The 12,933-nt window shown below is 48.3% G+C and overlaps 1 protein-coding gene across 5 annotated transcripts in view; it reads left to right on the top strand.

The window, feature by feature from the left end:
* The window catches only part of CARS2 (cysteinyl-tRNA synthetase 2, mitochondrial), a 79,431-nt gene that overhangs the window by 61,664 nt on the left and 4,834 nt on the right, over nt 1-12,933 (top strand). For all 5 annotated transcript variants that reach the window (XM_049867878.1, XM_049867877.1, XM_049867879.1 and 2 more), the window contains 3 exons: nt 5,528-5,666; nt 10,034-10,157; nt 12,026-12,124. In XM_049867878.1, coding sequence (XP_049723835.1) covers nt 5,528-5,666; nt 10,034-10,157; nt 12,026-12,124 — 362 coding nt within the window. The remainder of the gene's footprint in view (nt 1-5,527; nt 5,667-10,033; nt 10,158-12,025; nt 12,125-12,933) is intronic.

Genomic DNA, 12,933 nt, shown 5'->3' with positions numbered 1-12,933 from the left:
TGGTTTCAGTTATTTTCAGTTGTCAATCTTGATGCAAATAGTAGGCAGAAGTCACTGTGTCTGATGGTACATCTGTATATAGGATTTTTTTTTTTAAATACGTGTTTGAACATGTAGCCCAGCCGTATATGGAGAGAAAAACTCCAAGAGGTAAATTGACTTGAAAAATTCATTGTTTCCGTCTTGCTCTGTCTGGGTATAAAGGGGGAGAGATTTGTCATTCAGAGAGAAACAGTGCAGTGGCTCTCGTACACCCAAATGCTGATTGTACATGCGCAATCCAAAATTTGTTCCTGATGATGTGTGCTTATCCCTTCCTGTTGTGTACCTGTTGGCAGAACGGGCAGAAGCAGCTTGCTGATCTGAGTGACATGTTCCGGTAGAGAACGGTAGTTTCACGTTCTGTGCTCAGGTGAAGGAAGGACGGGTGGGTTTATGTGACTCCCCAGGTACTGTAATTTTCAGCAGGGCTCCAGGGGTGCATCCTGGTTAGCAGCGTTGGGCCTTTAAAAAACCTTCCATTCTCAGCCCTTCCCGGAGGCCGTTCACCATTGGCGGCCTGCGCTCCTGCCTCCTCTTCATAGACTGGAAGGGAGGTGGTCGCGGGGCCTCGTCTTAGTATTTAATCTCTGTCCTTTTGAACTTTGAATGCAAAGTTTGGTCTGAAAAGAGGCTTACTCAAGCAGTGGCAGCTGCTTTCTAAAACCCATTGCTGTCCAGTTGATTCTGACTCATAGCGACCCTGTAGGACAGAGTAGAACTGCCCATAGGGTTTCCAAGGAGAGGCTGGTGGATTGGAACCTTTTGGTCAGCAGCCGAGCTCCTAACCACTGTACCACCAGGGCTTCCGGTGGGATATAGGGGGCACTTACCTGCCACTGAGAGACTTCTGGAAACACGGATAGATCTCTGAATAGCCAGCATATGTGGACTCCTGTGGCCCCAGCTTTGAATAATAGTGGGACTGACCCCTTAGAAATATGACGCCCCTCAAAGATGAGAGCAGTGAGGTGACTTGCTCCCTCAGTTTCCCTGTGAGCACAAGGCTGTCAGTTTCTAATGGTGTTAAAGTTCACTTCCTTCTCTTACTAGGCTGCTTTTTCACCTTCAGAGAGGCGTTTGCCAGGACGTTGTGGAGTAGATGAAACTCAACAGTCGCCAGCAAGAGACTGCAGTCCTTATTCAGCAAGTGTTGCTTAGAGACAGAAGAAGCCACTTTTGTCTCCTTGCCTAATTTCCCCCATCTGTAAGATAGGACCCTTACATGGAAGATGCTTTTCTCCCTAACCTGAGGGCCGAGAGTTACTCGCGGGCAGGCGGGCTGTCTCTGCCCCTCCCTGTCCGGGATGACGGTTCTTGCTGTATCACTAGCGGTGGTTTTACTTTCAAAGGTCTCCCAGTTACAGACTTCACGTGACCCTGTCCCTTCTCACTTTATCTTTGTTTTTTATTTTATCAGATGTGTTGTGGTTTTCTGGTTTTTTCCCCTTTAGAATCAAGCTTTCTAAAAGCAAAACTGAAAGCGGATTTTTGAAAAGGGTAAACGATTCTAAGAAAGGCATCAAGGAACTGAAAGTAGGTTTTTGTTGTGTTGCTCCCAGCTTGAGTCCATGCCTAACTTGGGGATTCTCTTTTTGAAACCGATACTTCTACACATAACAGGATATCATTTTGGGCATGTGTGTCCCGATGAACCAAGAAAACCAAACCCGTTGCCGTCGAGTTAATTCCAATTCGTAGCGACCCTGTAGGACAGAGTAGAACTGCCTCGTAGGGTGTCCAAGGCTGTAATCTTTATGAAAGCAGAGTACCACGTCTTTCTCCCGTGGAGCAGCTGGTAGGTTTAAACTGCTGACCTTTTGATTAGTAGCTGGGCGCTTTAACCACTGCACCACCAGGGTACCCTGTGTCCAGATAAGCTCCCTTTATGTCTGTGGTTTTCAAAAGGATGTTTCAAGCAGCAATACTGAAGCAGGGTGTGTGGACCCAAGCCAGCCTGCGAGCTGTTTGTTACCGGTCCCAAACAGAGGGAAGTACAGAAGTTAGGAGTAAGGGTTTAGAAATACATGATGGTTGGACATTGCTGACATCCAGGTATGTGTGCTCATATTTTAAAATAACTATTCTGATTATATTTTATATGCATATCAAACTCCTTCCCTCCCTTCGCCCCTTGCACGGATCTGGGCACCAGGCCGTGGTGTGTTCTGACAGGCGGTGGGTGACTGCACCCTCTCCCTCTGAGGTCGTGTGAATATACTGCTTACCAACGACTGTTGTCTGTGGCCTTGGTACAGCTACATTAAGCGGGTTTTCAGGTGTCCAGCAACAAAGAGAAAGAAGCGACAACTGATACAGAAAGGAGACTACTTCAGGGGCCACCTCATTTCATCTGCACGTTCTTTTGGTGTAAAACAATTAAACATAATTTGAAATACATACTTTTGTTGTATTCTTTTTTAAAATTTATTTTTTATTGTTGAGAATACACACAGCAGAACACAGACCAATTCAGGAATTTCTACATGTACAATTCAGTGCCATTGGTTACGTTCTTTGAGTTGTATGACCATGCTCACCTTTGTTTTTCAACTTGTTCCTCCCCCGTTAATATAAACTCACTGCTCCTAAGTTTCCTGTGTAATCTTCCAAGTTGCTGTTGTCAGTTTGGTCCCATATAGATAGTCCTTAAAAGAGCACAGTGCTCAAGGGAGACATTCTTTACTGTGCTTTACTACTGTTTGGTTTTAAGAAGACGTCTGGGGATATTTTTGGTTAAAGTTTTAAAGATTTATCTCAGGGCAGTAATTCCAGCGGTTCCTCCAGGCTTCACGGCTCCAGGATGCCTGCATTCCATTAAAATTTGAAATTCTGTTCTCCATTTTCCTCCTCTTGATCAAGAGTCTTCTATAACATCTTTGATCAAAGTGTTCAGTGATGGTAGCCGGGCACCACCCAGTTCCTCTGGTCTCATGGCAGAGGAGGCAGTTGTTCATGGAGGCAGTTAGCCCCACGTTCCGTGTCCCCCTCCTACTCCTGACACTCCTTCTTCCTTGGCTGCTCCAGGTGGATAGAGACCAGTTGTTCTCGCAGCATGGCTGGTGGGTTCCACGATGCTGACCTTTTGGTTAGCAGCCTGACCTCTTAACCACTGCACCACCGGCTCCCTTTAGCTCCTAGTGGGAGTGAAATGGTACCTCACTGTGTTTGATTTGCATGTCTCTGATAGCTATCGATGGTGAGCATGTGTTTGGTGGCCATTTGAGTGTCCTCTTGGTAAAATGTCTATTCAAGTCCTTAGTCCATGTTTTGATTGGGTTGTCTTTTTGTTGTCCACCTACTTATATTCTTAAAAACACGTGTCAGTGGTCTGCAAAGATCAGATACTGCTTAAAAGATCTTTTTTTTTTTTTTTTTTAATGGATGGAAATGGATGATCTAGGCCATCCCATGTCTTTGTTCTTTTTTGTCTCCACATTTTCAGATCTTAGGAGGAGAAGCACTACTCCCAGAATCCTTGCTGATGATTTGGGTTCGTATGGTATTTCTGAAATAACCTCCGTTGCACAAAGCCTGAATTTAGCTCCTTAACCCTCAACTCTGTTTTGTTATGACTTATCCGGACACTGAAATTTAGTTTACGGTTGCACATCAGTTTCTTGAAGATGACATGAAATCCACTCTGCCAGTCAGTGCTCAGAAAATGACCACTTAATTTTGGTTTTTATCCTTCGTGTCCTCTTGATGTGGGAGTGCGTGTCCCTGGTCATCTTCGAACAGTTGATAGCAATGCCACCTTCTGGTAGAGCATGTCTTGCTCTAAAACACGAGGGAAATGTCAGCATTAACTGAGTATTTATGTGAATAAGAGGGAAACTACATACTGTGCTCATGAGGAACCTGTACACAGACCCAGAGGCAGCCATTCAAACAGAACGGGATAGTGCATGGTTTAAAGTCAGGAGAGGTGTGCATCAGGGCTGTGTCCCTTCACTGTACTTAGTCTGTATGCTGAGCAGATAATTCTCTCCATAGTCTCTTAAGAATCCCAGAGCTGCTGGTCGTCATCGGTGTTTCTCACACCTCAGTATTTTCTCTCACTGCTCTGATGAAATAGGGGATCCATAAAAATCAGTTCTTTCATGTGAAGACAACCACACGATCGATTGAAGCAGAGAGATTTCGCTGTTTTAGAAGATGACATGGATGATTTTGAAAGGCTGCCAGAGGAGAGAACTACAGTTTCAGCGTTGGTATCTAGGAGTGACCCTAGCTGGCTCATCCCCCTGCAGGGAGAGAGGACCTCAGCTGTCCTCCCTCTCATGTTCTCAACAGGCTCCTGGAGCTCTGTGATCTGGTCAGAGAGAAGCATTGACTCATTTCCTTGCTTGGGGTCCCCACATCCATCTTTAGCACCCTCACTGCTGGAGGTGTGCCCTGCGTCTTCTTCCAGTCATACGCGCAGCCCTCTCCCTCCCAGGAGGCACTGTGGTTCAGGGGTACAATTCTCGCCTTCCGTGCAGGAGGCCTGGGTTCAGTTCCCAGCTAGTGCACCTCACAAAAAGCCACCGCCTGTCTGTCAGCAGAGGCTTGTATGTTGCTGTGATGCTGAACAGGTTTCAGTGGAGCTTCTAGACTGAGACAGACTAGGAGGAAAGGCCTGGCCATCTACCTCCAAAAATCAGCCAGTGAGAACCCCATGGATCACAACGGCCCCACCTACAGCTGATCGTGGGGTAGGGCAGGACTGGGTAGCATTTCGTTCCGTTGTGCACGGGGTCCCCGTGAGTCGGGGGCTGAATGACAGCAGCTGACCGCTCCCTGTTTGTGGTGGGGAGGGGCTAGACTCAGAGTGGTGGCTGGTGATCCAGGAGGCCAAGCTGCTTTGTAGAAATAAGTATTCTGAAGCCTATTTTTCACATACTGTAAAGCTCTGGGTTTGAGGACCACTTCTCTCATCCCTTTCCAGAAATATGAAGCTAAAATCCTCACTGCATCCAGTTAGCACATTTCATTATGGGAGCTTCTGATCTTCGAACAGGCATCCAGGGTGAAGTCCCCGCCACCTTTCATTGTTGGCCCTTGTTGTGTGTCAGTGAGAATCAGCCCCCTTGGCTGACAGGAATCTAAAGGTTTTTCCATGGACCACGTCGTTTCTTCCAAGGTGGCCTGGCACATTAGTCAGGACACTCTGGTCTGTCAGATGTGACTCAAGCAACGGGGTGACAGGAACAGCAGCTTCTTGTTTCTGTTGCTTCTGGTGCGGGGGAGCAGGCCACTCTGGACTGTAACAGAGTCTGCTTGCTGTTAAACCAAGCCAAACCTATTGCTGTCGAGTCTATTCCGAATCATAGGGACCCTATAGGACGGAGTAGAACTGCCCTATAGGGTTTCCAAGGAGCACCTGGTGTATTCGAACTGCCGACCTTTGGTTAGCAGATGTAGCTCTTAACCACTCTATCGCCTGCTTGCTGTAGGACATGTTAAATGTTGACCTCACCACAGGTAACCATCTCTTCTTTCTCAGGAATCGACTACAGTGACAGCGCCATGCAGGATGCTCAGCGTCTCCTCCTTGGGATGGCCTCCTTCGTCGAGGATGCACGAGCCTACATGAGAGGCCAGGTGGCCTGTGCCTCCATCAGGGAAGACCAGTTGTGGGAAAGGTGAGCCACACAGCCCCGTGTTCCGCTCCTGGTGTCCACATGCAGGACTGTATCTGATGCTAGATGTGGTGGCTAACAGGCTTCCTAGAAATTGAGGACCTTTTACTGGAAAGTGGGGTGGCGTGGAAGGTACGTTGGCCTTGGAGCCACGCAGACCCGGGTTGAAATTCTGGCTCCTTGCTTCTTGGCTGTGTGGCTTCGGGGGTTAGAAATGAGGACATCCTGCCTTTGCGGGCTGGTTGTGAAGGTTATAATTAGGGTACATTGCTGAACTGTGCTTTCCCCATGTTGGGCTAAGTGGCTTGCTATTTATTTGTGTTGAATAAATGGTGGTTTTTATCACCATTCCTTCATAATTAAAGGAAGATTTTCCGGTAATTAGCGTTTCGATCTGTTGTACGTGTGATCACTGTGAGTCGAACCGACTTGATGGCACCTAACAACAACAAAAGAAGGGTTAGACCTTTGAAGAAAGTGTGGAATGTCACAAGTGGGTAGAGGTCAGAGGTCCCAGTGAGAAAAGTTGACCGCACCAGGGATTAGGAAACTTGTCTGCTGGAGGTAAAACACGTCACATTGTCTCCCCTCTCAGTTAACAACGTGCTGTCGCCAAAGGAGCGGACACACTGACGTTTGTGTACAGAGCTGCTTGGGGTGTACCGTGTAGAATCAGAACCGAGAAAAAAAATGTTGAAAAAGAAGAGAGACTCCTCTACAGTGAATTAAAAGTAGAGTGGCAAGGAGGAGAAAAAAGTGGACTCCTAGCGTTAAATATGGAAATACTAAAGTTTGGTTCTGCTGCTTTATACAAATGGTTAAGCATGTTAGACGTTGTGTTTTAAGTTTGAAAGATTTAGATTGACATTAAACAGCTTTCTGATAAATGGTGAGGAACCAGAATGGTTTATAGAAGCTAGAGAAACTTCTCTGTGGAAATTGGGAAGGAAAAGAAGTGTAATGAGTTTATTGGATGTTCACTGGACGCTTGCTGTATGCCAGGAACTACACTTGGAGCAGGGAGCCCACAGATTAACACAGCATGTCCCCCTCCTTTGAGGAATTCCTCCGAGGAATAAGGAACCCTGGACTCGCCCCGGGGTCAGTTGGGGAAGGCAGGGTGGCACGTCACTTCTCACAATTCAGTGACCAGTAGTGGTCACAGGGGGAGCTCTGGTGGTGCAGTGTTTAGAGCGCTTGGCTGCTAACCAAGAGGTTGGCAGTTGGAACCCACCAGCCACTCTGTGAGGGAAAGATGTGGCAGTCTGCTTCCGTAAAGATTGCAGTCTGGAAAACCCTCTGGGGCAGTTCTGTGCCCTACAGGGTCACTGTGAGTCGGAATCCACTCCATGGCTACGTGTTACTGGTCACAGGGCACCGCCCGACTGAGGTAGTTCAGAAGCACAATCCTGCCACATTCCCAGAGAGGGGAGGTGGCCAGAAACAATAGGGCGACCAGCACTAACAGCTAGCCATAGATACAGATAGCAGATAGATGGTTGGCGGGCGGTTAGATCCACGTACACTCTGAGGAGAAGTTTGGGCCGGGGATACTTAGGAGGGTCAGTGATTGAAGCCATAGGTGTGCAGGAGAAAACGTATGGAGAGTGGGAAAAGAAGGCCTAGACGGCCCTGGATCATTCCGGAGGCCACCAGGAACTAGGGGGTGGGAAGGGAGGAGGAGGAGGAGTGTTGTCCAGTTAGGGTCCATGCCCTGGAGCAGTTACCAGTGTCAGAAAGAGAAAGTTTATTTAGGAAAGTTAGAATTGTCTCTGTAGCCCACAGATGGCATAGCCGGATGAGTTATTCATTACAAGATAATGACGAGAGACTGTTTATCAGACTAAAGAGATACATGCTGGACATCTCCTTATCAGGCTAAAGATACACAAGCCAGACGTCTGGGCTCTACTGTCCATGCGGGGGGTCGGGTCCTAAGTCACAGGTGGCCGGACAGAGCAAAACAAAGTCGTTAACAAAAGCACGCGGAAAGGAGAAGGCAGGCAGAGAAAAAACTTACAGGTTCATCATGGCGTTAGTTATGTCAGGATCTCAGTCACCTGTTTTGAAAAGGAGAAAACAAGCTGGGGGGTATTGGGGTCACAGGAGGAGACGGGGAAAACAGTGGCCGGAGGGCAAGAAACAGTTTTTTCGGAGAGCTGGGGTGAGTTTTGTCAGTGACTACAGAGAGGTTAGTCAGAGGAAGACTGAAAAATAGGAGGTCGCTGGTGACCTCAAGCAGGAGCAGCTTTGTTGCCGTGGGCTAGGGAGTAAAAAGAAGGTAAGGAAGTTGGGCCCTCACTGGAAACTGTTTTCTGAGGAAGCTTGAAAGCAAAGAAAACAGAGAGCGCTATAGCTAAACAAACCCAAACCCATTGCCACTGAGTTGATTCCAACTCATAGGGACCCTATAGGACAGAGTAGAACTGGCCCCACAGGGTTTCCAAGAAGCGACTGGTGGATTTGAACTGCTGACCTTTTGGTTAGCAGCTGTAGCTCTTAACCACTGTGCCACCAGGGCAGGTGACAAAAATGAGAAGCGTGTGCTTGTTTGTATGCTGAGAGGAAAGAGATGGCTGAGGGGCAAGAGAAGGGGTGTCTGGGGAGCTGTGGCTTCTGCAGAACAGGCAGTCGGGCTCTGCTTGGGAAGGGGGCTGCGGGTATGAATAGGTCAGTGGGGAGCCAGCAGGGAGTTGAGGGGGTTCCCACCTGCTGATCTTCATATTTCTTGGTGATTCTTGGAAAAGAAGTTTACCAAGCCTTGGATCCAGACAGGAAGTGGGGGTTCTAGTCCTAACAAGCCTACCTGGAGTCATAGGAGCCTTGGGGTGACTGAGCCCTGCTGCTTAGATTCCAGGTGATTGAACATTCACATCCCGTGTGAAGGAGTCTCGTGTCTTAGAAGAGTCATGAATAACCACCGCTCAGGGTGATCAACGTTAAATGACAAGAGCACACATAAAAGCGTTTGACCCACAGTCTGGCACACAGCGATTTTGCTCAGTACACGTCCTTCCCAGGCTCTGGTCCCCAGGTGTCTTGAGCCCACGGGTCAACCAAGTGTGCCCTTCACTCTCCCCCACCTGCAGAGTCCTGTGCTGCTGCTGCTGCTTTTTTTAATTTTATTTTGTTGTCGAGAAAATACACAGGAAAACGTACACCAGTTCAAGCATCCTGCGTGTACAATTCTGTGATGTCGATTACATTCTTCGGGTTGTGCAGCCGTTCTCACCCTTCTCTGAGTTGTTCCTCCCCCATTACTGTAAACTCACAGCCCCCTGAGGCTGCTGTCTAATCTTTCAAGTTGTCACTTTGATCCCACATAGATAGTTCTTAAAAGAGCAGAGTGCTCAAGGCAGACACTCTACTAGTTAAGCTAAACTGTTTTAAGAAGACTTCAGAGGGTATTTTTGGTTTAAGCTTTGAAGGTTATCTCAGGGCAATGGTTTCCAGGCACATCCAGCCCCCAGGGCTCCAGTCCTGTGTTCCTTTAAAACAGTGTTGTTGTGTGCCCTCAAGTCGATTCCGACTCATAGCCACCCTATGGGGCAGTTCTGCTCCGTCCTTTAGGGTCACTACGGGTCAGAATCGACTGGACGGCAATGAGTTTGTACTTTTCTAGATTCTTTCAGGTTCATCATCTCAGTAACTCCTTACCACTGCCTTTCCAGACAGGGAGGGTGGCTGAGCCTGTGCCCCAGGTCACAAAGCTAGTGATGAGCACGGGCTAAGATCCAGGTGTCCTCCCTTTGTGCCAGGACTCTCTCTACCCCACCGGGGAGAGTGTGGTGCCCACCACCCTGCTTGCTATTTGCTGAGTGATGTGAACGTGAGGCCATCATTCCCTCCCGCCTCAGCCTTCACTGGATACCACATTCGTGGTATGTGTGAATTAAGATTATGACGTTATTTTACACCAAACCCAATATTTTACACCGGTTCCACTTAATTTCACTATTGGTTTTTAAAACCCTTATGGCCGTGTCTGCTTGTGTATCGTGTGTTCAGACCCAAGTTTTACAGGTTACCCCACTCCAGCGTTTTTAATTTGGATAATAAGACGATTTTGAGTTGATCTTATAATTAAGATCCTGCAGGGAATTAGTTTCATCTTCCCGAGTACAGCTTTAAGAGGAGGAAGGGGAAGACTTTCACAGAAAGAATCCCCACAGGTAAAGCCACTAAACCTGCCCCTTGGAAAAGGGTGCGTCTGCTCCTGAAAACGTTGACAAGACACTTTGAGACTGTGAGCTGGTAATGGCCAGGTCGGGTGCCCTTGATTGAGGGACTGCGTGCTGGCTTTGCTTCTTGTTAAGGTTTCCTGTTAGGATAATTGCCCCGTTTGTTTCTCTCCTTCCTTTTCCTCGAAGACTGGCCAACACCAAGGTGGCTGTGAAGGCTGCGTTCGCAGACGACTTTGACACGCCCAGAGCTATTGATGCCCTTATGGACCTCATTCACCACGGAAACAGACAGCTCAAGGCAGTTACTGAGGTAACTCGTCAGGATTCCGCAGCTCCCCTAGTCCCCCTGCTCAGGCTGGCAGATTAGCCGTTTTGTTTTTTTCCAATAAGAACAGAAGCAGAGTATGCCAGCTCTCTGGGGTAACTTCGTTTCCCACGGCTGGTGGCTTCCAGGAACCTACTAAATACCGCTCTTCTCCTCTAAGAGCTCCTGGCGCTTGTGTGTTTATGGTCTGCTTCTGCTGGCACCTGCAGTGGGGACCACACACCCCGCTGGAATTTTAATGGCTCCCTCCAACCTTGAAGGGCGGTGGGAATTAAATACAGATACATGCAGAGCAGGTCGCTGGGTGGTGCACATGGCTGAGCGCTCAACTACCAGCTGAAAGGTTGGCGGCTCCAGCCCATGCAGAGGCGCCTCGAAAGACAGGCCTGGCGATCTGCTACCAAAAGGTCACAGCCCTGAAAACCCTGTGGAGCAGTTCTGCTCTGCACACATGGGGTCACCATGAGTCAGGATCAACTTGACGGCGACTAACAACATATGTAGACCACCTGGAACAGTACCTGGCACACTGACCAGTAGACATTTCACGTTTGCTAGCACATTTGCTATGCAACCCTCCTGTTTGCTCAGAGAAACTGTAGCATCTGAGCTTGCCGGGTCCTGGGGCTGGTATGTGAGATGTCAAGGCCTCGTTCTTGCCCCTGGAGCAGTCCATTCTAGGGTCCCATTTACTCACTGAGTTATGTGAAAAGTTGAGGTAGTGGTGAAGGCCCTATTTGAGGTCATCCTTTTGCCCTTCACTCCCCGTTGGTGCTGTGTGTAAGTCTGGGTTCTAATTCTTCCAGTCCAAACCCTTCATCCCAGTGAAGGGCTCTGTCCCTGGCCATAATTCCCAGACGTAACCCTGCATCAGAATCACCTACAGATGGGACCAAAGGTTGCCTTTTAAGCAGGCTTCTTGGGTAATTCTGAGGTAGCTAAGCCAGCAGTGGACACAGGCCTGTACCGGGCTTCGGAACAGGAGTCCCCAGTACAAGCATGCTGCCACTGTAGGAGCATAATATCGGGTGTTGGCCAGACTGAGCAGTTAGTCACTTAGAGGGAGAAATAAAATTTAAATCTAAACTTGGCACAAGAATACTTTGCCAAAAATGGGAAGTGGCCAGACAGATGACATAGGCCCAGTGCGCTGTTTGTGGCCCTGAGGGAGAAGTTGCTGTCACTCATTTGGGCAGTTCCAATGGCCTAGACTGTTCCTAGCGTGTGAGCCAGCTAGTCATGTTTCACCAGTGGGTCTCCATTTGTTTCCCACCTCCACCCCACCCGTGTACCCAACCTGCTGCCCTCGGTCACAGCTCTCCTGGGGAGGGGATGGCAGGGCCGTTAACAGGGACTGGCTTTTGCAGTTTTAAATAGCACAGGTGAGTCTGTCCTGATAAAACTGGGGCCGAAGTCACACAAGAGTCTCTTTCCTTGCAGTTTGGTGACTTGTAGTCAAGCCTGTGAGGAAGTGGATTCAGGACCTCCTCGTTATTTATTCTGACTCAGACACTCAGCCCGTTCCCCACTCACTCTCCGCTTGCTATACGCCTCATACTGTATTGCATTCTCAGGTTTAATCCCCAAGAGGGGCACGAGCTTGTAGGTTCTGTTACTATCCCCACATTACACATGGGGAAACTGAGGCTCAAAGAGGTTCGGTGGCTTGCCATCAAACGGCAGATCCGGTATTTAAGCCACATGGCCTGACGCCAGAGCTTGTGACTTCTCTGCACACAGAGAAAAGCAGCAGGTGGATGTGACCTCCCGGAGTCTTTGTTCTTTTACGTCCAGGTTGAGAACTACAGATTTTCCCTGGCACACTGACGTCAAGACTGGGTAATCTGTTACAGGATGCTGCTGGTCCGCGGAGTCCCGCTGTGCTTGGCGCCGTGGTCTCCTACGTGGAGCAGTTTTTAGAGACTGTTGGCATTTCTCTGGCGCATCGAAAGGTACGTCCTTCTCTTGTAAAAGCGTTGTCGTGGGATTCTCTACAGGGACAACAGGGATCTTTTTTTCCTTGTAAAATGTTCATTTTTAACAGATAATTATTACACCAAAATAATTCATTTATATGCTTAAAAATATGACTTTTAAAAAAACAAACACAGATCCAGTTTTCAACTCAAATTGAAACAGTTGGCCGACTTTCATTAGCAGGACCAGAAATCAGTCGATTTTAGCTACACAGAGTAGGCTCTGATCAGTTCTTGCACACTGATTTTTGTATGTTTTTCATCTCAAGAGAATCTCTGAGTTTATAGAAAAGTTACAAGCACAGTAAAAGGGCATTTCTCCCCCTGAACCACTTAAGAGTGAGTTGCCAGCTCGAAGCCCCGTCGCCCCTGAAATCTCAGCGCATGCTTCCTGTAAACAAGGACATTTCCCTCGTAGTTGAAGGACAGCCATCAAAATCAGGACATTAACTTTGACACGTTGGTGCCACCCAGTCCCCAGGCCACTCAGGCCTCGCCAGTTGTCTGAATAATGACCTTTATAGCTTTAGGGTCACTGTGAGTCGGAATGGATGCCAGGGCCACAGGTTTGGTTTTTTGTTTTGTTTATAGCAGAAGACCTGGTTCAGAGGTTCAGAGCCACAGGTGGCGTTTAGGTGTCTGTCTAGTCTCCTTCCACCTGCAGCAGTCCCTTCAGTCTCTCCTTGACTTCCTGACCTTGACACTTGAAGAGGGCAGGCCAGTCACTTGTAGCATGTCCCTCAGTTTGGGTCCGTCCGCCGTCACCTCGTGACTTGATTCCAGAG

The sequence above is a fragment of the Elephas maximus genome, chromosome 23 (genome assembly GCF_024166365.1).
Source record: "Elephas maximus indicus isolate mEleMax1 chromosome 23, mEleMax1 primary haplotype, whole genome shotgun sequence".
Lineage (NCBI taxonomy): Eukaryota > Metazoa > Chordata > Mammalia > Proboscidea > Elephantidae > Elephas > Elephas maximus.
The sequence above is the reverse complement of the archived record's forward strand: the minus strand, read 5'-3'. Positions and strand labels throughout refer to the sequence as shown.